The 23,897-nt window shown below is 46.4% G+C and overlaps 1 protein-coding gene across 1 annotated transcript in view; it reads left to right on the top strand.

Moving 5' to 3' along the window:
• The window catches only part of Jak1 (Janus kinase 1), a 129,213-nt gene that overhangs the window by 96,331 nt on the left and 8,985 nt on the right, over positions 1–23,897 (top strand). The window contains exons 6-16 of the mRNA XM_051164747.1: positions 1,124–1,287; positions 2,486–2,825; positions 4,536–4,721; positions 8,429–8,586; positions 11,066–11,189; positions 14,031–14,217; positions 18,604–18,710; positions 20,674–20,817; positions 21,513–21,600; positions 22,635–22,762; positions 23,702–23,837. Coding sequence (XP_051020704.1) covers positions 1,124–1,287; positions 2,486–2,825; positions 4,536–4,721; positions 8,429–8,586; positions 11,066–11,189; positions 14,031–14,217; positions 18,604–18,710; positions 20,674–20,817; positions 21,513–21,600; positions 22,635–22,762; positions 23,702–23,837 — 1,762 coding nt within the window. The remainder of the gene's footprint in view (positions 1–1,123; positions 1,288–2,485; positions 2,826–4,535; positions 4,722–8,428; positions 8,587–11,065; positions 11,190–14,030; positions 14,218–18,603; positions 18,711–20,673; positions 20,818–21,512; positions 21,601–22,634; positions 22,763–23,701; positions 23,838–23,897) is intronic.

Raw genomic sequence — 23,897 nt, 5'->3', positions numbered from 1 at the left:
CCCTCTCCCCACCCCCAACAACAAAACAAAGCAAAACAAAAACATGAAACTGAAGGGCTTTCAGGGTAATGAGTGTCTCTGTAGAAACCTCTTTCAGACCACCCCTTGCCCAGGAGGAGTGGCTGGGAAGTTCACTTCCTCAGGTGTGAATACCCAGCAGAGAGTTGGCGCAGCTTTCACAGTGCGGAGCAAAGGTGCCTTGGAGTCAGGGTCAGACCTTACCTCAGTACAGCAGTCTCAGCTCCAGCTCCCACAACTCTCTTCTTTTTTGCAAGCGTCTAACATTACTGCTTCCTGTTTCTTTTCTTCAGAATGGACTCTCCACGAGGCCAGAAATGTGCCTTCTTCATTGCCAAGTCTCTAGTGTTCATAATTTGATTCCTCCCCTAGTAGGACTCTAACTGGGCTGTGGTGAGGACTGAGGTGAAGCCTAGCCAGGGGGGTCGCAGTGAGTGTGAGCCTGCACTGGCCCATCATTGCTCCGAACAAGGCTGTTGTGGGTACTAGTTTTCATTCTTGTTTTGTTTATTTATTTATTTTAAGTCCCCATTGGATTGTGGAATGCGGTGTTCCTCCCTCTATCTGGGAGATAGTGTATTCTTGTGACATTCTTCTCTATTGGAAATATAAATAACACATGTAGAACAAACTAATGGCTTGTGGTAGTGATGCACTGTGCAATGTGACTCCTTCCCCTTTTCCCAAACCCACATCTGAAACGGAGCTGGTGCCCTGCCAACACCCAGTCCTTACACTAAGCCAGCTAGAACATGTTTATGAAGTGAACGCTGTCAGCCCAGTGTCACTTGTCTTCTTCTGAAGCACTGTGTATAGGTATTTTTGGTGTAGAAAGTCTCATGAAGGGGCTTTGTGAATTTGTGCCTCTTCGCCAGCACCTTGAACAGTACTTGGTAAATACTCACTAAATGAATGACTTAAGTAATCTAGCGAGAACATGTTCTTAGCTGCTTCATGCCCCATTTTGGTGGAAACAGTCTTGATGCTGGAGACACCCTGATTCCTCTCCTTACTGCATAACATTTTGGCCAGCCCTTCTCTCAAGATCAACATGTGTGGTTCCTGAAGCTTAGGTGGTGACTCAGTTTTTCTCTTTGCTCCCAAGGGACAGTATGATCTGATCAAATGCCTGGCTCCCATTCGGGACCCCAAGACGGAGCAAGATGGGCACGACATTGAGAACGAGTGCCTGGGCATGGCTGTCCTGGCCATCTCCCACTATGCCATGATGAAGAAGATGCAGTTGCCAGAACTTCCCAAAGACATCAGGTAAGCCTTCCTGCCAGCCAGAGTGGCTTGTGGGACATGTTACTATTCTGGGATATCAGTTCTGAAGCAGGGTCTTGCCATGCATAGTCCAGGCTGCCTCAAACTCATGTTCTTGCTACCTGAAGAACTCCTAAGTACTGAAATTACAGGCACATTCCCCCTCACCTAGCTTTAATGTTAGCTTATATGTTTTCATTCTTGTTTGATAGCCACACTGTCTTTCTGACATCTCTCTACATGACTCAAATCTTTGGATATTTGTACAAAGTAGCAGATTAAAATTGTGGCGTGATTTATTTTACGCTAACCACTAATCTCAGGGATGTGAACTAGAGTGAAATGTCCAGGCAGATTAGTGCCCTGCACGCCCTGCCTCTGCACGCCCTGCATGCTTCCTGTCACTTCCGCCATCGGAGCGCCTTCTCAGCCTGCACTCAGTGACCTGGGAGCAGAACTTCTGATATGAAGGATGGTCAGTTATTAGTTACAGAAGATTGTATTGAAGTGTGGTTTGAGGTTAATATTCAGCCCATGTAATTTCAGCCCATCGGTGAAGCTGAATCACATTTCCACTCTCCAGTGAACCATAAAAGACAACCCTCGCTGGGCTTGGTGCTGCACACCTTTAGTCCCAGCCCTCGAGAGGCAGATCTCTGAGTTTGGGGCCAGCCTGATACATAGGAAGTTCTAGGACAGGCAGGGTTGCATAGTGAGGCCCTGTCTGGGGAGGGGGGGCCGGGGAATCAATCTCTCCCCCCCACTTCTCTCTCTCTCAGACTCACTATATAATTGAGGATAACCTTGAACTCTTGATCCTCTTACCTCTACCTCCAGACTGCTAGGGTTACAGATGTGCCGCCATCCTAATGCTCAATCCTAGTAATGCATATGTGTGTCCTAATGTGCCCAGAGCAGCAAAACTAGCAAGTGAAATATACATGACGCGGCTTTTCTGTCTGCACTGTGACTCAGATAATCTGGCAGTACGTGTAAGAGGCTCCTGTCTACCTGCATCTGTGGAGCATGTGATGTTGTGTGCCCTCTCTGTGAGATTTGTGTCAATCGCTTTATAATTGTTTACATAGTCCCTGGCATTAGATCCTGTTTTCTCACTTGCCTGCAGATACAAGGAAAGTCATAAAGGCATATTTCTAATCATTTCTTGCTAACTGGTATGTTAAAATTTTTTTTCTTTTAGCTACAAGAGATATATTCCAGAAACACTGAATAAATCCATCAGACAGAGGAACCTTCTTACCAGGATGCGAATAAATAATGTTTTCAAGGATTTCCTAAAGGAATTTAACAACAAGACCATCTGTGACAGCAGTGTGTCTACACATGACCTGAAGGTGAAATACCTAGCTACCCTGGAAACTTTGACAAAACATTATGGAGCTGAAATATTTGAGACTTCTATGCTACTAATTTCATCAGAAAATGAATTGAATCGGTTCCATTCGAATGACAGTGGCAATATTCTTTATGAAGTCATGGTGACTGGAAATCTTGGAATCCAGTGGCGGCAGAAACGGAATGTAAGTGGCTGTGGGTGTCTGATGGAAAAAAAAAGAGAGATCCAGTGTCGCTGGAATGTGCTATTGAGCCTGCAGCATCACCTGTTTGCATGACTTCACCCCCACAGGCTAAAGTAAATCTGCTCAGCTGGAGGACATGTATTTCTTATTCCTTACAACTATAGCACAGTTGAGGCAAGAATTGAACCTAGACAAATAGATAGTTGCATTTGTGTTATGAAACTTTATTGAGGTGTTTGTTTTGTTGTGCTGGGTATTGAATCAAGAGCCTTGAACATGCTACATGCCCCTCCCCCACCTTTACTTGTTGTTATTACAGTGCTGGAATAAAATCTAGGGCCTCACAGGTTTAGGCAAGTGTTCCACTGCTGAGCTCTATCTGCAGCCCTTTTCTTTGTCAATGAGGTAATAACATGTTAAAATAAGGAGACGGTTCAAATTCTAGTTTCACTCTTTATAGTTATATGGCCTAAGGATGGTTATTCTACCCATGTAGTTGCGTAGGACTCATCTGCCAAGTGGAGATATAGTTATCCCTTAGTACCTGGAGGCAGGAATCTGTTCAGGTACCAAAATCTGTGGATGCTCAGGTCTCATAGAAAATGATACAGTATTTTTATGCAACCTATACATAGCCTCCTGCTTATATTTGTTATCCCTAAGTTGCCTTCTAATACCTAATATTAGGTACATGCTACATAAATAGTTAAGTACATGGTTTGGGGAATAGTGACAAGAAAAGAGTCTGCATATGGGCACATACACAACATTACAGGCCTGACATTTTGATTGTTGTCTGTTGAATCTGTGCACACGGAATTAGTGGATGTGGAAGCCATGAAATCAACTGGCTGACTGCGGTTACTATGTCTGATTCATATGGTTGTTGAGAGAGCTAAACCGTGTATAGACATAGAACCTGACTGATAATAACTGTTGACTGAATCACTGAAGCTGCCTAGTTACCACTGCAAGCAATAATATTAATTGTAAGATTCATTTTCTCCTCCTGCCTTATTCTCATGGTAAAATAACACCAACTTACCAAAGGCCTTCTTCACAGTGGCTAATGGATAGATAGGTATGTACCTAAGCTCATGAAGATTGATATTGACAGTTGGTATTTTATGGCTGGGGAAATCATGACTCAGAGATGACCTGACTAGTTAAGTCGCTAGTAGGGACAGGAAGTTAATGTGGAATCTGCTATGCAAAGCTCATGCTAGTTAGCTAGATAAATTTGGACAGATATATATATTCTTTAGCATGTCAGTTTTTGAAATGTGGATTTATATCATCTCCTGAAAAGCTTCGTCCTAGAACTATTATAAAGTCAAAACATTGGTAGCATTTGTATTTGGAAAGATCTGCTGTCTGCCTGGGCTGAAGCACACTGTCCAGTCTGGAAGTGAGGAGGCCTGTGGTTGGTGTGCCCATTATGCCCTCTCTCGCATCACCGTGCACATTGTAAGTCATGGAAGGACTGTGGTCCACATGCTCAAGGATTCTTAGAGAGTGAAATCCCAAACTTCTCTGGTAGGACTCCGTCATTTGTGTCTAAGCCCATGGTTCCCTGAGTTTCTCTGATTTCAGACATGACTTTCTCTTCCTTGGGCCTTGGCCCTGTTTGAAATTTCTAGAAGTATTGACCTTTTTTCAACAGAAAATGAGAAAGCTAACCAAATCCTGTCACTTTTGTTATCTTATCAGGTAGTTCCTGTTGAAAAGGAAAAAAATAAACTGAAGCGGAAAAAACTAGAACATAAACATAAGAAAGATGAGGAGAAAAACAAACTCCGGGAAGATTGGAACAATTTTTCCTATTTTCCTGAAATTACCCACATTGTAATAAAGGAATCTGTGGTCAGCATTAACAAGCAGGACAACAAAAACATGGTAAGCCAGCTTAGAAGCTTTCCAGCTGCATGTGCGTGAGAGAGGGCCACTGCTGAGGGCAGCTCTGTGGCACATGGTTTCCAGAGTTCCCGTGCCCAAGGAAACGTCTGGTGATGGGCGCTTTCAGTGTCTGCTCCAGAGTTACGCTGGCATATCCTTGGCACTTGGTTCTTGCAAATGTCTCATCTGCTTTAGGGTTTGTTGACTACCCAAAGACATTGAAATCACAATATTTAGTTTATAAAAATAAGTGAGCAACAGGTTGGAGAGATGGCTCAGCAGTCAAGAGCAATTGCTGTTCTTTCAGAAGACCCCAGTTTGAACCCCAGCATACGTGTCCTATGACTCAAAACCATTTGTAGCTCCAGCTTTGGGAAATCTGAGGCCTTCTTCTGGCTTAGATGGGCACTTGCACAGTTGTGGCAGATACAGAGACATTTAAAAAGTGGATATGAAAGAAAAGGATTTACAGTTATTTATTGTACTGTGTTGGTATAGTAGACATAAATGGATAGAGGCCTGTTCTGGGCAGAAGCCCGCTGTGTGGTGGCCCTGTCCTGGCACCTGACTTCTTGAACCCTTTGATGATTTCTGCTGTTCTAATACCTCCCAGTCTCCACTCCCTAGGGAGACTCTACCTCTCAGGAGTCTTGATCAACTGTACAACCAAACCCACGTTCCCAAACTGTGGAAATACCAACTTCCCACCTTCTAAGCATAGAAGTCAAGGAGCTAAGGGGTTGGGGGTTAGGAGAAGGGACGCAACAGGACCCGAGGTCCCAGCCAGCCCTGCTCATGTACTAGAGCTCCACAACGGAGCTGGATCAAGCACTTTGCCTCTTTGTACTTCATTTTGTTTTCTGGTCCTTCTGTCTTTCTGATGTCTGGGCCACTCTTGTGTATTATAGGTTTGTTCCCAGAGTTTATTGCTGTAGACTCTGGTTCCATCCTAAGTCTATCTCATACTGTTAACCATAAATTAATCTCTGATTTTAAAAGGAAAAGACAGAGCTACCAGAGGTGTCTCTGCTGAGGTGGGTGGGTTATCTGAGATGAAATGGTGGGAAGCCACACTTGGCACATGATGAGACCGTCAGACACGTGGCAAGCCACAGAACAGCTTCATCAGAGTGTCAGGCACACCCAGGGACTCGGACAGCTGGCAGGGTGTCACCTCACTTTTTGTTCTTTGGTATCACTTGAGGATACAATCTAGACAGGCAGGCCAGTTTGGGAGGGAAAGTGGTAACTCTGCCAAGTAAACAAGTTTTTGTCTTGGGAAGCCACCCTGATAACGCATGTTGAGGACAGGCTAGTGTGACAGGCATGCAGAGCGAAGGCTGTCAGCAGCAGGTTTTGCCTAAAGTGATGTCAGAAAGATAATGCACAATGCAAAGGGAGAGCCTGAGAGGTAGTTCAGGACAAGCCACACTGTCATGTCTGGAGGGTGTCTTTCTGACAACCTTCTAGAAAGCTGTTGACAGCAAAGACCTTGAAAATATTCCTGTAGGTTTCCACTTAGGAACCCGGGGGGACATGTTTTCCAGAAACAATGTGAGATGCAGACAGTGGCTTATGAGTAAGAATGTTCATTTCAGGTCTCCAAGTTCTAGGCCAGCCTGGTCTACAGAATGAGGTTCAGGTAGCAGGGCCACACAGGGAAACTGTCTTGAAAAAAACCCAAACCTAACAAACGAAAGTTCATTTCAGCAGTATTTACCATGTCAAAATACTACAAACAACCTAGATATAAAATAGAAGGCTGGGAAAGTGATCTCAGCTCACCTGTTAACCAAACTGTTAAAACAAAAAAGAAAGATCTGTAAATAGAATAAAAGCAGAATGTGAATATTGATCTATAAGCTGGTACTGATTTTCTTTACAGAGTTTTGAAGGTTAGCATGCATGTGCACACATGCCCTTAGAGCAACTGTTCCGTCTTCACAGCCACTTGTTTGTGGTAAGATTGTGGGCTGCTTTCATTTTCTTAGTCTACCTTCCCTCTTCTCAAACATTAAAATAAATAACTTTATCAGGGAAAAAATGTAGTTAAAGTTAAGCTGGCCAGGTGGCTCAGCAGGTGTAGACACTTGCCCACCAAGCTTGACGACCTGAGTTCAATTCTCAGGAGCCACATACAGGTAGAAGGAGAGAACTGACTTTACAAAGTTGTCCTCTGACCTCGACATGTGCGCTGTGGCTGCATATGTTCATGCACACACAAATAAATCTGACAAGAAAATTTAAAAAGCAAAGAGAGAAATAGAAATATTGAGAAATGGTGCAAAAATGGGAAGTGGAGGGAGAAACATGTTGTTGGTGCCTCCTCACCTCTGCTTGTAGGTTGTGGTCAAGAGCCTGTAGAATAGCAGGTCTCGGCCTATGGGTCGAGACCCATTGCGGGGGTTGAACAGTCCTTTCATAGGCATCCCCTAAGACCATCTGCATATAAGATATTTATATTAGGATTCACAACAGTAGCAAAATTATACTTATGAAGGAGCTGCAGAAATAACTTTATGATTGGGGATCACTACAATATGAACTGTATTAAGGGGTCACAGCATTAGGAAGGTTGAGAATCAATGCTTTAAAAGAATTGTAGATGTAGAGGTGCCAACTCAGTTTCAAGTGGGGAACCTGAGACTGTAATAGAGAGCCTTAGGGACTTGTACTGTGCTTCATAGTGAGAACGTGCCAGGATTTGCCTGAGGCTGCCTGCCTGCAGCCCATACTTTCTGCCAGTGTTGTTACTGTTTCTAAGAAGTTACCAAACCCCCAGAAATCTGAGGAGGTTGGGGTGGTAGTGATGGCAGATCAGTGGTCTGGTTATCACTGTGGGTAGCCTTGTAAGATGACAGCAGAGGGAGAGAAGCAGTAAGTGGGGCTCACATTTTATGAGGAGCTCCATCATTTCCGAGCTGCCAGTCACATCTGGCACCCAGTTAGTGCCCACCATATTGAAGGTCAGAATTCACACTAGCCATTTAGGCCTATGGTTCTGCCAGGCTACAGTGCTGCAAAGGGAATCATAACAGAGAAAGGCACAAGAAGTACCTGTCTCTTTTAAGTGGGTTTTCCTTCACTGATACCTGCACTAAGGTTGTGCCAGGCATTTTCTACTCAAGGACCTTACAAGGGTCAGCTGTTTTAATAACCATGTTAACTCTGTGGTGATAATTATACCTATTTTACTGAGGGACAAAGAAGTCAAGTACATTGTTAAAAGGGCATAGATCCTTTGTTAAACAATTTGAAATTGCTAGTGGTTGACTGTTTTGACCTGTAAAAGCAGTGAATTGATTGTTTGAGGCCAGCGACAGGTAGAGATGCTGTGAACTTGAAGAGGCTGGCTGCAGAACTTGTGACTCGCTGCTGTGCCCTCCTCCCACCTGAGAGCATTCTTGTTCTAACATCTCCACTCTTTGAGCAGGCAGTACTTGGCCTCTGGTCTTTCACAAAAGCAGGATGCCAGCCAGTTGCCAAGTTTTGCTTTGTTGTCAGTTCTCTCTGCATCTCCCACACACTCATGCTGCCCAGGCTTCTGCTGTCAGGAAGCTAAGGTGCTCATATGCCAGGTGGGGTGTGCTTTAGCTAGCTGCCCCTGCTCTGGAGTGTTTGAAATCTGCTTTTCAAAGGTATCAGCAGGTAGATGCCAGCCACAGGAGAATGAAGTGATGTAACTGTGGCGTGTCTTCTCTCACCAGGAACTGAAGCTCTCTTCTCATGAGGAGGCCTTGTCCTTTGTGTCCCTGGTAGATGGCTACTTCCGGCTCACAGCAGATGCCCACCATTACCTCTGCACCGATGTGGCTCCCCCACTGATTGTCCACAATATACAGAATGGCTGTCACGGACCAATCTGGTTGGTTCAAGAATGCTTTCTATTACCTTTGGTGTAAAAAGAGCCTGGGTTTTAGAGGTAGAAAGTCTGGTTCCCTTAGCAGCACATGTGGCCAGTTGTTGAGGATGGGTCAATTGGCCATGCTGGCTAGCACTTGGAGGCTGCTGCCGTCTTTGTGCACTGTGCTAACTGAGCTTTCACTAGCCCTTCCTGTCATTTCCTGATGTAGCCTTGCAGCATGCCCCTGCTCCTTCCTTCATTTGGTCTTTGCTTCTCATACTTTAGCCCCTCGCTTCTTCATAGCCAACTCCTGCCCTGTCCAGTACTGAACACTTCAAGGGAGACAGGATGCAGATTTTTAAGTCTTAGAGATTGTCTTCATCTGTGTTCCAGGCTTCCCCTTCTTCCCATGCTGGTTACCTGAGAGATGAGTAGGTTGGTGGTGTGTGCTCACTGGCTGAGACAGGCTCATGAAGAATTGCAGAGTGAGGAACTGCCCACCATAGAAGCATTTTCCTCTGCTGTCCCAGCTTCAGTTGAGCATCCAGACGCTGGCACCGGCTTTTCCCGTTGTCCGGAATGCTCTCATATGATGACCCCAACCATAAAATTATTCCGTTGCTACTTCATAATTATAATTTTGGTACTGTCTTAATTTGGATATCATTGCTGTGAAAAGACACCATGATCATGGCAACTCTTATAAAGGAAAGCATTAACTCGGGGGTTGCTCACAGTTTCCGAGGTTTGGTACATTATCATTGTGGTGAGAAGCATGGCAGTGCACAGGCAGACAGGCAGACATGGTGCTGGAGGAGCCAAGAGTCCTACATCTTGATCTGAAGGCAGCCACGAGGAAGAGACTGGATTTCCACCCTGGACAAAGCTTGAACATAGAGACTTCAAAGCCCATCCCCACAGTGGCACATTTCCTCAGCAAGGCTGCCTCCATTCAGACAAGGCCATACTGTCTGATAGTGCCGTTCTCCGTAGGCCACACATTCAAACATGAGGACCAAGCCTCATCAAACCACCACAGCTAATGTTATGAATTGTAATATAAATATCTGATAAGCAGGATATCTGACATGTAACCCCCAAATAGGCCCCAGCTCACAGGTTGAGATTGACTGCTCTAGGGTCTCCACAGCCTCTCCTTCCTTCAGGTGTTAGCTATTGCCTTATCCAAGAAGTCATTTCTACTCACCTTGTATAAAGCGACAACATTCTGTCTGTCCTTTTCCCTGTCCCTCCCTGGACATTGCATTCTACTCTGCTTTCCTTCAGTGGTGTTCATTACCTCCTTACCGCCAATGTTTAGTTTTATGTCCATGCATTTCCTGTTTGGCTTCCCTCTCTCCACAGAGAATGAGCCTCCTAAACGCATGCCTGCATTGCTTCCTGCTATTCTGGCACTCACAGCAAGCACATAGAGTGAGCATGAAGGAATGAGTGTTGCATGTCTGTGGGAGCTGAAATCTACTACTTGGTGTAGGTAGCATGCAAAATTGGATTAAACATTCAAGAGTCAATGATGGCTTGCCAAGTCTCAAAGAGGGGACAGTTGTGTGTTCCTGGTGAGGAATCAGCATGAGTGAGGGTATGACAATGTCAGTGACCATATGGCACAGTTGGAAAGTACTTAAAGTCTCTGCTTTCCTTTTCTTTTTCTTCTAGGTTGGGGGCATTGGTTTGATTTTTTGAGATAGGGTTTCTCTGTGTAGCCCTGGCTGTCCTGGAACTCACTTTGTAGACCAGGCTGGCCTAGAGCTCAGATTTGCCTGCCAAATGCTGGGATTAAAGGCGTGCGCCAGCAATATCTGGCAAGTCTCCGCTTTTCTAAAGCTCATTGACCACACCAGTTCTCTTTAACCAGCACTTGTGAGCATACTGACCAGGTACTAGTAACCATGTGGCCAGTGTTCTGTGCTCTTTGGGTATCAAGACTCACTGCCTTGGGAATACAAAGGAGTATAAGGCGTGCTCTCCTCTAATGCTCTTTCACTCATCACTGAGGTATTTATTCAACTTGTTACCGATTAAGCATGTACTGTGAGCCAGACCTGGTGTGGTCACTGAGGACACAGCAGTAAACAAAGCAGACTCCACTGCTCTCCCCAGCAGTTAGAATGAGGAGCTGGAGAGGGCCCAGTGTGGTACTCCTGCTGCTGTATCCTTGGCAGCTCTTCCTGACCAGGATTAGGGGACACTTCTGGTGAGACACAGAGACAGTATCTTTGGAGAACTTGGGCAAAACCAAGCAGGCCATGTGTGTTGAGGGGCAGGCAGCAGGTGAGTTCCTTTCTGTTATTGGAAACTCAGGGTGTCTCAAATTCCTCATCACCACCTCCTTCATGCCATGTCACAGAGGACTTTAGGAAGGTAACTGGCAGGTAACAGAGTGGGACCATAAACCTGAGCTACTGCAGCTGAGTGGATGCTCCTGACACTTGAAGTGCTGTGGTGTGATTCTTTGTCCCTTGCCTGTTTCTCTCTCCAGCACAGAATATGCTATCAATAAGCTGCGGCAAGAAGGGAACGAGGAGGGGATGTACGTGCTGAGGTGGAGCTGCACTGACTTTGACAACATCCTTATGACTGTCACCTGCTTTGAAAAGTCTGAGGTTAGTCAGGACACAGGTGTGGGCCAGGGGATACAGCCATGAGGTCTCTGTGAATTGCTCCCAGCCCGGGAGCTGTGACACAAAGGAACATCTGGGTCTCTGCGCAAGTCCCTGGTAATCTAGAAAGAACATCCAGACTGATAGGACTCGATAGCCAAACCCTATATCCTTCTTTCTGGCTGGTCCTACCCCCTTCCCTCCCTCCCTTGGTCTCTCCCTTCCTCTTCTATTCCTTTTTCTCTTTGTACCTCTCTTCCCCTCCTTCTTTCTTTCCTTCTTTCTCTTCTCTTTCCTCTTGGCAGGAGGACTGTACCTTTGGAAGGTAGAACATGACCAGGAGACTGCCTTCCGTGAGGCCCCTGTGAAGTATGTATAATTATCTAGAGTGACTCCTTTATAGCCAGTGGCAGGATCATAAGACCCAGAGCTGTGCTTGTCTGTGGCATTCTCTGATACGGACTAGTGCCAGAGAGCTACTTCATCAACATAGCCTGTTTTCTGCAGCAGTATCTTTGGGCACTTTAACATAAATTGCTATCCTGAGGTGTCTACTGCATAAACATCCAGATAGGGCTTCAAACCAAGAACCAAGTGAGGGAAATCCTGAAGGCCGTGATCCCTCAAATGCCTTTGCAACTTTTTATAATGCTAAGTAGAATATTTTAGAGGATGGCAAGGGTCAGGTTTTGTTTGTTTGGGCCTTGGGTTTTTGTTGTTTGCTTGGTTTGGCTTTTGAGATAGCATTTCTCTATGTATCTGTAGCTGTCCTGGAACTCATTATATAGACTACGTTGGCCTTGAACTCATAGAGGTCAGTGACCTCTGCCTCCTCAGTGCTGAGATTAAAGGAGTGTACCACCATGCCCAGTGAAAATAATGAGTTTCATAGTGTTAGTGTACATTAAATTTACCAGCAATAGTGGGGCTCGCCTACACTGGAAAAACGAGTGGGAAGAGCCTACTAGACGGAGGCCAGGCATTTGCATATAGCAGAAGTCAAACACCAGAGAAAAGTACAAGAGGCTCTGTCAGGAGTGGAAGGAGGAAGTTGCATAAGGAACCCAGTGCTGCCAGGTGTCCTGGAAGAAGTTCCAGGAGTTCCTGAACAGCCAGACCTCAGGTCTGACTTGGGCCCAGTGGTTCATACTTTGTCAGGCTTGTTACGTGCATAGGCTGCCGGTTTTCGGTTCCTGCTCAGTCTTTGGAGGAGGTTTAGTAGTATGGATGACTGTGTAAGGTAGTGCCACCTCAGAGTAGAGTCAGAGTAACAGCCTAGTTGGTCAAGTTACCTGGCAAAAAAAAAGTCACAGAGGATTGTTTATTTCATGTGGCCAGGCACAGAGCTAGCATTTTACATACGTATAGTTGGCTAAAGCTTACAGAGGCTGCATGAGAAAGGCGGTGTTGTGCCATTGCATGGGTTTGTAGGATGGAGTAACCTTGTGGACATGGGTATTTTAGATATCATGTCCAGTTTGTGGCTTAAGGAGATCTTCCTGGCCCTCATTCTTGATATTTTTCTTTATAATACCAAGAGCCGTAGGGTGTGGTGGCACACACCTATAATCCCATCATCACTTGGGAGGCAGAGGCAAGTGTATCTCTGTGAATTCGAGGCCAGCCTGGTCTACAAAGCAAGTCCAGGACAGCCAAAGCTGCACAGAGAAAACCTGTCTCGGGGGAAAAAACACAGTAAATTAAAAGAAGAGGAGGAAGAAGAGGAGGAGGAACAGCAGCAGCAGCAGCAGCCGCCTCCCATGGAAGAAAACTGCTCAGACTGTCTTTTGTGGTACTAGAATTGTGGACTGGATGGACAGACACACACCAGCTCCCAGTGTGCTTCTCCTTGGGCTGCTTCATGGTGTGCAAAGGCTCATTTTGGAAAGTTCTGGGTGAATTTAGCCATCACAGTTTTTATTTCATAAATATGCTGGCTAATATGAAGTACTAATGTTTTTTTCTCCTCCTAAAATTAGCACTTATTAATTACACATAATAACGGATTTTTTTTATATTTTCATCTCTGTACATATTTGATCTATACTTACCCCTCATGACTCCTTCTCCCTTTCTTGCCCTCTCCAACTCCTGCCAATCTCTTTCCTTTTCTCAGAAAGTTCTTTCATTTTCATATCTTTTTTTTAATGACTGAGTTTAATTAGGATTGCTTACAGGTGCATGGGCACCACTGATGAAGAGGCCTCCTCCTTCCCCAGCAGCTTTTACATGCCTATATCTTGAGGAGGATGGAGCCTCCTAGTCCCTTCTTCCCTCCATGATAAGGTGTTGGCCAGTCCAGTCTTACCTTGATAATCACAGCTACCAAACCTTCAAGAGTGCAACAGCCATGGTGTGTCAGGGAGAAAAAAAGAAAGAAAGAAAAATAAAAGGGAACAATCTATAACACTCCACCCTCTCCTCCTCTTTGTGCATTCTTTCCACCCCTCCTTCCACCATGTTCCATGAACCCGAGAGGCAGTGATGTAGATACACATTGAGCTCAGCTTTCAATAATTGGTCATTCTAAAAAGTGTGAATTTTTAAAATATGCAACAAGCCTATGACATCTTCATCGCCTTTATCTTACAGGTCAAAACCCAATTCTATACATTTCTGTAGCGGTAAGATCTCCATAATGCTGACGATTCAGCTCCATTTTTTATCAGTACCTTTTCCTGGCACTGCTTCATTATTGACTTATAGTCGATTGGTTGGTGTGTTGATGGAGTTTTTGGGGGGTGGTATTTTTAGACACACAGAGTTTCTACACCTTGCTCAGTGCTCCCTAATATTAACATTGCTTGGCCCCATTCTAAACACGGTTGTTTTTCTGTATGGCAGGTGTTAGGCGGCCAGAAGCAGTTCAAGAACTTTCAGATTGAGGTACAGAAAGGCCGCTACAGCCTGCATGGCTCTGCCGACCACTTTCCTAGCCTGAGAGACCTCATGAACCACCTCAAGAAGCAGATTCTGCGCACAGACAATATAAGCTTTGTGCTGAAGCGCTGCTGTCAGCCTAAGCCCCGAGGTTCGTCTCTGCTAGAGCCAGGCTGTGTCCCTCTGGGTTGCTCTTTCCACTTTGTGATGCTTCACCCATGTGGATCAAAGGATGTTGTCTGGGTTAAAGAAACTGTAGTCCTAGGGGGTTTTCTTTGACTCTGTTGCAGGTCTGTTCCCATGTCACATGTCATCTCTCTAGTAACAGTGTTGTCTGTAGAACAGACACAGGTCTCCTTACCACCCCACTGCAATTGCAAAACTGAGAGTGCTAGGGGTTAATTAGCAGAGGTTTCTTTGTTCCCTGAGTAAAGTGGCTTGACAGCTTACTTTGGTTTAGGTATCCGACAAATGTTTCTGGCATGTCTGTGGGCCAAGGAACTGTTGTAGATGCGAAGACCTAGACCCTGCTCTCTGCGGGTGTAGTCTAGTGTAGATCACTGGGACTACTTCAGTATCCAATGGGTGACAGATACCATACCCTGGGGAGAAAAAAAGAGAGAGAGATAGTCAAAATCTATGAGGCATGAGGCATGACAGCAGAAGACAGATCTCGAGTTCAGTGTTGGGTGATGAGAGCGAGGTGCCAGTTAAAGGCCTGACCAGTGTGGCTTTAGAGTATGCATGAAGCAACATGGCAGGCCAGGGCAGAAGCTGCAGAAAGCTACTAGAGGGCCATTGTGAAGTAGAGGAGGAAAGAAGGAGAAAGGGACTGTGGAGAACAGATTTGGGGTTATAGGAGGCCTTGGCTGTCATACCAAGGAGAACAGGCCTCCTCCTACAGTCAGAGGGCCTATAGAAGGATCAGGAGGGAGGCCCAGGCAGAGGGCCAGGGGCTTGCTTGTGGCTGAGCTCTAAGAGAAATGTGCCTAGTGTCCTGGAGGTAGACTCCTTGCCTCAAAATCTGAGTGTGAAATCATGCTTTGGGGGATTACCTGGCCATGAGTCTTAATCTGACAGAAGGAAATGAGTCTCATGGGAGGTCAAGGTAACTTGAGGGTCAGGACTAACCCCAGATGCTAGATCCACATATATTGGAGTTCTTATTTTTCCATGCCAAGACGCTGCCTTGCCTTTGCTGCATGCATCTTTGCAAGTCTCAGGCCTTGAGGGAAAGGCAGCACATTAGCTCCTGACACATTAGAGCCTTGGAGCAAGCTCTTTGAGAGCATCTTGTTCTTGAAAGCAATTACCTTAGAGTCCTCATAAGAAATGCGCAGAAAGGGCCTGGGTTCTTCTCCCAGAAGTGCTAGAGATAGACCCCAGGACCTCATGCACATAAGACGAGTGCCTGCCCTTCAACTGAGCCGCATACACTTCTAGCCCAGGGCTTTGAATTCCCAATGGGTGAATTATGTTTTACTCTCAGCAAAAGACTAGTTTCTGAATTTGGTGGAACAGGAAGGACTTGTATTTTGTTGATCAGATAGGGTTACCTGCCAGCCTCAGAGAGTAACTGCAGCCTTTGTTTTTATGCTAGCTGATGTGCCTGCCACAAAGGGCAAAACACATCTGCCTCTTGGACCAGAGACCTCAGAGCTCCTTAGGGCCTTAAAGCCCAACGGTCCTATGACCTCCCTTCCGGTGTTAAGCAGATCTTACTTCCCTAGGGATCTTGGTTCCTGGGAGAAGACAGCTCTGGGAGATCTGTGGGATGGAGAAGGCTGGAGACTAGGATGTGCTTTCCCTGAAGGGTTCCTCTACAGAGTTCTGATGTAGATATCATCCCAACAGCATAGATCTGGGAGCCAGTAGCTTTGGAGGGAAGAGTGTAGGGACAGAGCTGAACATCTTGTGCAGCTTCTCCTGAGGCTCTTCTGAAACCCAGCACTAAGGTGTCTCCTGTCGCGTATGTTCATGTGACTCATGGGAAGCCTGCCATGCTCACTGAATCTTGTGTGGGACTGTCTCATCAGGTGATAAAGTTGGAGTAGCTTCCACTGTAGCAGTACCTACTATGTTCAAAGAAGTTCAGTGACTATTTCATTATTTTATTTTTCCACATAGGAAGTTTTTCCAGGATATTCAATGACTTGCTCAAGGTTCCACAGCTAATGGCATCAGTGCTAGTTACATTAGTATCCTTAAAAAATGATCACCTTGTACTGTTCAGTCTGACAGTTTTTGAAGGCCTTATTTAATTGTCAAAATAATTCAGGATGCTATTGTCCCCATTGTGTTTGGCTGGGACTCTAAGTGGAGGAAGAGTGGAGATTTGAACACACACTGTCTCACCGAATCCACTTATATTTCCTCTCCATTCGTCTACATAGACTTTGCAGAGGGGCAGGTACCATGGTCAGTCAACTCTGGGATGCAGAGTGTCTTTCATCTGCGGGGAGGAGGGAGAGAAGGCTGAGGAGCTCAGTGTGGAGCCAGATTCCTAAGGAGCCCAGCTTCCTCATGTTGGTTCTCAGAGCCTGTTTTCTTCCCTCTGCCACCTGCAAATTAGAGAAATGCTGAAATCAGAGAAGTGTGACACAAGAGTGTCATTTTAGGCTACTCAGTTTCTCTGCTTTTCTAACTGTAGGGTTCCCAGAGCCAGATACCTCATCTGGGTTTCACACTGGAATATACAACTCATTGTGTGGAGTAAATAGGGCCAGGGAAAAGACAGGAGGCCAGGCAGAAGCGTGTGGTAGAGAAGCCAGCCCTTGCTCAGGACAGTGCCACCTGTGTTCCATTCTCCTGTGTCCTCCTGAGGACAGTCATGCCTGCTGCTGATTTCGACTCAGTTGCTCCTTGTGGAGCACTCTGCCTTCTGATGCACAAGGGTGGAGCATTCTGGTGGACGACAGGATGGTGGTTGATCATGATGACAGTGGCAGCCAGTGGTGGAGCCTTTATTGCATACTAAAGGAAACTCTTCTAGGCACGGACTCATTTGTCCCACTTAGCAACCTGAGGCGGGCACAGCTTTCTCATACAAAACATTCTCCGCCTCTCACAGGTCAACCCTGGTACAGATAAGGTACCCTAAGGCACACACAGAGATAGTTAAGCCATGAGCTACTCTAGACCCATACTGCTCTTTAATTCCCAGATGATCTGCTGCCATCAACTTCTGCCCCAATGCCACCAGCCAAATAGCCGCATTATATTTGACACCTTTCCTTCCTGCACATAGCCGGTTTAAGCTGTTATTTTATCAGGGAATAGGTTAGAGTCAAGAAAATCACGGAAGGAATAGGCTCAGAAAAAGGAGCACCCAGGAGAGCCTGAAGTCAGTTTCTGGTACTTAGGTTTGCACCCCAGGAAAGTCAAACTAGAGCTGTTTCTGAGTGCTTTGTGAATCTTTCTTTTTGACTTAGGAAACTTTCTTATCAGAAAGGGGGAACTTTCTTAGCAGAATCCAGGAATTAAGATTCCCATGAAAGAATATTTCTCCCTGAACTCACTACTGTCTTCCAGTGCAAGAACGTAGAACAGGGAACGTCTGTGAGTTGTCACTTTCCCAATGGTCCTGCTCCACCTGAGGAAAATACATGATGTGTTTAGGGACTATGCAGGATTCTGCACTGTGTCTGAAGTCGGAAGGATATGTTGCCTCATTATTACCTTGCAGCTTGCAGAGGATACACTTCTTTGTGGCCCATGTAACCCTGGCCTGGCAGACCTGGTCATGTGTTGCATTTGCTGTTTAACTTAGTGGAGCCTGTGAAATGGCTCAGTCCTAAGCCACATGCTTAGAGGTTGTAGCTCAATCCAGCAGGATTTCTAGGGCTCTCATCCTAGGCTGCCTTTTTCCTCCATCTGCATAACGCTTGTGCTCCCCTTTCTCACAGGGTTCCCTAGCCTCAAAGCGTCCACTTCTCCTCACTCAGTTCCCCCAGTGCTTCCTAAGGTTAACAAATTCTTGTTGGGAGCTGGGAAATAGAGTGCTTGCCTAGCAATCCCCAGCTCCACAAAGTAAACATAAAACTGAGTAACTTGTCACCACTCATTATGTTCCAGACATGGTCCCTGGCTTCTTGAGATTTTATTTTGTTTTTTAACTCATTTTGAGACAGCCTGAGCTACTCTCCAATTTACTGGTTGAATCTGACTTTGAAATCCTGACTCTTTTGTTACTGTCTCTCAGGTGCTAAGATTACAGGCGTGCACTAACACACCTAGCCGTTCTTAGATTTTAATGTTCATTTCCTAAGGGAAACTTACCTCGCCTCGTTACCAGGACAGATCCTGCTGTGTGAACCTTGGATAAATTGTAGGTCTCCATGGAACTTCTGATTCATGTTGACACTATCATTAGCCTGTGAGCTCCTAGAGGGTATTAGACATTTACCTAACATAGATTCCTTGAATGATGGAATTTGCAAATATATGTGTTTGATAAGCCCCATGGCTCAGCATACATTGGCTGGCCAGGATCTAGGACCTGCAGAGTGGTGCTCAGAATTCTCTGATCTCTTCACAGAAATCTCCAATCTTCTAGTAGCCACTAAGAAAGCCCAGGAGTGGCAGCCTGTATGCCCCATGAGCCAGCTGAGTTTTGATCGGATCCTTAAGAAAGATATTATACAAGTAAGTCCCAACTACAGGCCTTCGTCCAGCTTTGGTCCTGATTTCCCATAGGGGAACCCCTGGAGATTTAAGGGGTAAATAAAGTCTGCTTTGGTGTAATTCTAGTGGAAAACTAACAAGGAGGTTTACTTTCACAGCTAAGGCCTCTCAGCCACACTCTCCATTTTACCCTGTCTTGCTGATATCTTTGGATGCAGATGAGTAGGGTGTGGGGCCAGCTGGAGTAGAGGGTACGGAACACTGCCCTGGCAGTAGAGGTTGGTCTCCTTGGTGGGAGTCTGCACTGATGGTCCCCACCCACAGAGTGCTGTGTAATAGCACCTCTGGGGCTCAGTCAGCTTTCCCAGAGGGGGCTTCCAAAAGGAATAGAAAGAAGAGAACAGAGGCAGGGCAGGACAAGAACTGGCTTCAGAAAGAGACCCTCTAGGGGACTCAGACCATTGCCCAGCCCTTGCTAGGGTAGAGCCTGCACCCAGAATCTCCAGACTTAGCAAGCACAGAGAGGTAACCACTTGCACATCTGGGTGTCATTGCCACCCTCGGTGTCATGTGTAAATGTGAAAAATCTGCTGTTGGAAGGGCAGAGATGATTTCCTGGGGAAGGACAGCAAAGCAGAGCCCCAGAAGATGAGTCGCCAAGTCTCTGCTCAGACAGAGAACTGTATTGAGGGGCACTGGAGTGGACATCGGTCTCGTGGGTTCTATTACCTAGCCTTGGAATTAAGTCATCCTTCTGGAGAGGAGCAGTTGTCCTGGAAGCATATGCCTTTTACGGAATGTTCTGGGAGCACAGCTTCCCTTAATGTTGATGGATCACCTCATGACAGATGCAGCGCTAATGAATAGGTGCAGGACCTTGCCAGAATGCAACAGATAGGGAGGATAAATGGCCATTCTGCTGTGACACATGACAAATGGTGGTGTTTGTGTAAATTAATAGACCCGGTTAACAGTGGTGTGTCTTTCTGTAGGGAACAGGACAGGCTCCCTAGATATTGACCACAATCCATTTTCTGTATTTGCAAGACCTTCCATAAGAGCTCCCGTTCACAGGTTTAGTGGAGCTAGTGTTAGCAACTCGATGAGTCATGTTTTAATTTCCAAGTATTGAGATTTAAAAATCAGGAGTATTCAAACTCAGTCTTAAGGGTCCTTAGAGACAGACATACTCTGCGCATGGGTAGTCTCACTCGAATGGTGGAATCTAGAAGGAAGGTCCCCTTCCTGCCTGTGAGGAAAGACGTGGCCCCGCCCTCAGCTTGGGCAGATGCTGATGTGACTTATGCTTCTCAAGCTTCTTATGTATGTCCTTGTGGGTGTTCCGCAGTAGTGGCATAGGGAGTGAGGGGGTGGAGGTCCAGTGTGGAAGAAAGCATGGATTGGAGGTTCTGAAGCAGAACTCATAAGCCGAGTGTCTGCACACTGTGTGTCAGTCTATACCAGAAGCCTTTATGCCTAGGCTCCTTACTCGCTTCACTACAGCGTGACGCACCAGGTGCCATCATTGCTCCGTTTATAGAGACTGGCTGAGATTAAGCATCATGAAGGAGTGTGTCTTAGTTAAAGGCCAGTAAGCATCAGAGTGAGGGGTTAAAGGCCCCTTCACTTTGTCCTCTAGCCTGAGCATAGAGATGCATGTGGCAGAATCCTCCTCCGATGTGCTCTGGAGCCCTGGCTTAGACTGATATGACTGGATTGTTGGACACTGTTCACAGGTTTGTGATTGGCTGCAGCTGGACTACAGGCTAACCCGTGAGGTGGAAAACTAGCTGCTTTAGGGAGTCGGGCTGTTGCTGGGTCCTGGAAACATCAGTGCTGTGCCTGCCTAGGAATGCTGTGTTTTTCTGGAGATCTGATGGGGACAAGGCTGTGTTTGCCTTGGCCCCATACATCCCACTGAGGACTCAGCTCTGACTTGAGCCATCATAAAGCTACAGAAACAGCTTTCTGCTTCCTCCCTCAGGGTGAGCACCTTGGCAGAGGCACAAGAACACATATCTATTCTGGGACCCTGCTGGACTACAAGGATGATGAAGGAATTGCTGAAGAGAAGAAGATAAAAGTGATCCTCAAAGTTCTAGACCCAAGCCACAGGGACATTTCTCTGGCAAGTGTGCCCCTTTTCTGGAGCCAGTAAACAGAGCTGGCTGGGAAAAGCGCTGTGCTTTTTGGCTGTGTGGCTCCCAGCATTGTCTTTAGTCAGAGTTCCTCCCATCAATACTGTCTTAGACAGACTTGACTGTGTGCAAGTACTGAAGGAGGAACACTGATGCTGAGGAGGAAGTAGCCTCTCACACCCGTCCTGTCCGGCCCTGCCCCCTTCCCTGCCACCAAATACCCCAGTGTGATGTGTGCATCTCTGGAACAAACAAAGTGCTCTCAGAGCTCTCAGGGGGTTTCCCAAGCTCCCACAAATTTGGGAACAAAATACCCAAAGGAGTCAAATGACTTGTCCATGATCTCTTAGGCTGTCAGAGAGGGACATTGTTAAGTGTGGAGCAGGAAGTGTGCCTTCCTGCTTATTCTAACATAAGCCTTGAACTTCACAGCATCTAGAAGATGAGAGTAAGGTGGGCCTGAGAGGCTGATGGGAAAGTTGGTGGGTAGCTCATCCAACCAGCCTTACTCTGCATTGTTGGATTGTCTAAACAAGTCCCACACTTTGGCTAGATTGGCCAGAGGTCAAGGCATGTCTGCGCCACCAGACGACTAGGAGGGTAGTTAGCAAGTCTGTGAGGTGACATTGGGGACTTTTTCTGGGATCTAGGCTGAGCTTGACATCCCTGTGTTCTTTTCCCACAGGCCTTCTTTGAGGCAGCCAGCATGATGAGACAGGTTTCCCACAAACATATTGTGTACCTCTATGGCGTCTGTGTTCGAGATGTAGAAAGTAAGTTCGTTCTTCCTTGACAAGGACAGCTGGCCCTGGCGGGGCTGGATCAGCGCTGTGAGACTTACTAGGCTTTTGCCTGTTGTTTACAATAGGAGAAATCAAGGTACTTAGCAAGTCACTTGTGGAAGTCAGTGGTGGCCATAGTTTGTTTTTCACCCATTTCTTTAACATTTTTGTCCTGCCAACTGGGGTCCAGTGGGTAGACATGAGGCAGTCCAGTGAGGAATGCCAGGGCTTGAAGAAGGTGATGTGAGTGTGACTCCTGAGCTGGGGCTTGCCTGCTGAAGAGACTCCTGCCAGTAAAATAAGAGTTGGCTTCACCCTCTCTGCTGTCAGATTGAGCCTTCAGCTGCTCAGAGAGGTGGTTTCTCCTCTGAATTCCTGATAGGAATGTCCAAGGAAAAGGAGTTGTTTCTTTTCTTTCTTTTTTTTTTTTTTTTGAAAAGATATATATTTTTTTTTATTTTATTGTATATGAGTGCTTTATCTGCAGAAGAGGGCATCAAATCACATTATAGATGGCTGTGAGCCACTGTGTGGTTGCTGGGAATTGAACTCAGGATCTCTGGAAGAGCAGGCGGTGCTCTTAATCACTGAGCCATCTCTCTGGTTCCCAGGGAGTTGTTGCTTTAAAAACTGAAGCTCTTTGAGCACTGAATCTGCATTGCTGTCTACTCGTGTGTTCGCATTGGAAGACTTGCTGAAGGGGAGCTCTGTCCTGTGGGCAGTCTAAACTCTGCTGCAGTGTGTGCTGCTATACGGTAGCAGTGGTGACGTCTGCTATTCTGAATCCTGCTTCCATGTGCTATATATGTGCTAGGCCTTGTTTAGCAACCCCCCTCCTCCCAAGGTCCCAGGGAGATGAAGACTGAGGCTCAGATGAGTGTAGGTCATCTAGATTAGAAGTGGAAGAACCTGGAGTTAAGCCAGTTCTGCAGCTGAGCAGTATCAAAGAATACTCTTCCAAGGGAGAGCGAGCAGTCCCTTAGACAGACAGAAGGGTCCAGATATGGCTGTTTCTGTATCTGCAGATATCATGGTGGAAGAGTTTGTGGAGGGGGGACCATTGGATCTCTTCATGCACCGCAAAAGTGATGTACTTACTACCCCTTGGAAGTTCAAAGTTGCCAAGCAGCTGGCCAGTGCCCTGAGTTACTTGGTAAGAATTTTCATGTTGGTGGGGATCCCCTTCAGAGCGTTGTCTGGGGGTTAGGATATGTGGGTATGAGGGAGATGAGAGGACCTGGTGAGCAGCTGGAAGGGGTTAAAGCAGGCTCCAGGAGCAGATGGAAAGAGTCCTGTGTGTGCACGGGTATGCCTGGTACTTCATGCAGATAGAAGCTGAGCACTGTCCTGTAGGCTTACCTACATTTTCCAGAGGAAAATGACAGCGTGTTGGGACTGACTGTAACAAACAGCAAGAGGAGGAGTGGAACCACTTTACTCTGCTTTTCTGTTGCTGTGATAAGACACAAAAACTAACTTAAGGAGGAAAAGGGTTTATTTGGCCTTCAGGTCCATCACTGAGTGCAGCCAAGGCAGGAACTGAAGCAGAGACCACAGAGGAAAGCTGCCTACTGGCTTGCTTCCTGTGGGTTGCTCAGCTGTGTTGAGCATGCCTGGTGGTAGTACATACGGAGCAGTACCATCAACCAGCAATTAAGAAAATGCCCCCATAGACATGCCCACAGGCCGGCCTGGCGGAGCAGCCCTCACTGAGGTTCTCTTCCCTGCTGTGACAACCAAGATCAGCTCTTATTCAGCACACTGAATGGACAAGGTGAAATACCTGTGTCCACTAGAACTAACATAGTGGGGCACATACCTTGGGCCAGCTGCTGCAGGGTTTCCACATTCTAATGTGCACAGAGCCTGTGAGGCATGCTCTGATATTATCTCTGTTTCGCTGATCTTGGACGTGGAACCAAGGGACATTACAGGATATATACACATCAAACAGAATATCATGGGTGGGCCAGGCTGGGGGTCTGCTGTGGCTGGAGTGGAAAGAGCTGGTGTGTGGGGCTAGGGTTGGAAACAGGGTATGTGGCAGAGAAGACAAGGCTGCCTTGCCACATGGGCCCTTTTTATTCTGCAGGAAGATAAAGACCTGGTTCATGGAAATGTGTGTACTAAAAACCTCCTCCTGGCCCGTGAGGGCATTGACAGTGAGATTGGCCCATTCATCAAGCTTAGTGACCCTGGCATCCCCGTCTCCGTGCTGACCAGGCAAGGTATGTGTGCTATCCCCACGCTCCATCCCCAGCCGTCTTCATTGCCTCCTTGTGCATCAG

This window comes from Acomys russatus, chromosome 2 (genome assembly GCF_903995435.1).
Source record: "Acomys russatus chromosome 2, mAcoRus1.1, whole genome shotgun sequence".
NCBI classification, from domain to species: Eukaryota; Metazoa; Chordata; class Mammalia; order Rodentia; family Muridae; genus Acomys; species Acomys russatus.
The sequence above is the reverse complement of the archived record's forward strand: the minus strand, read 5'-3'. Positions and strand labels throughout refer to the sequence as shown.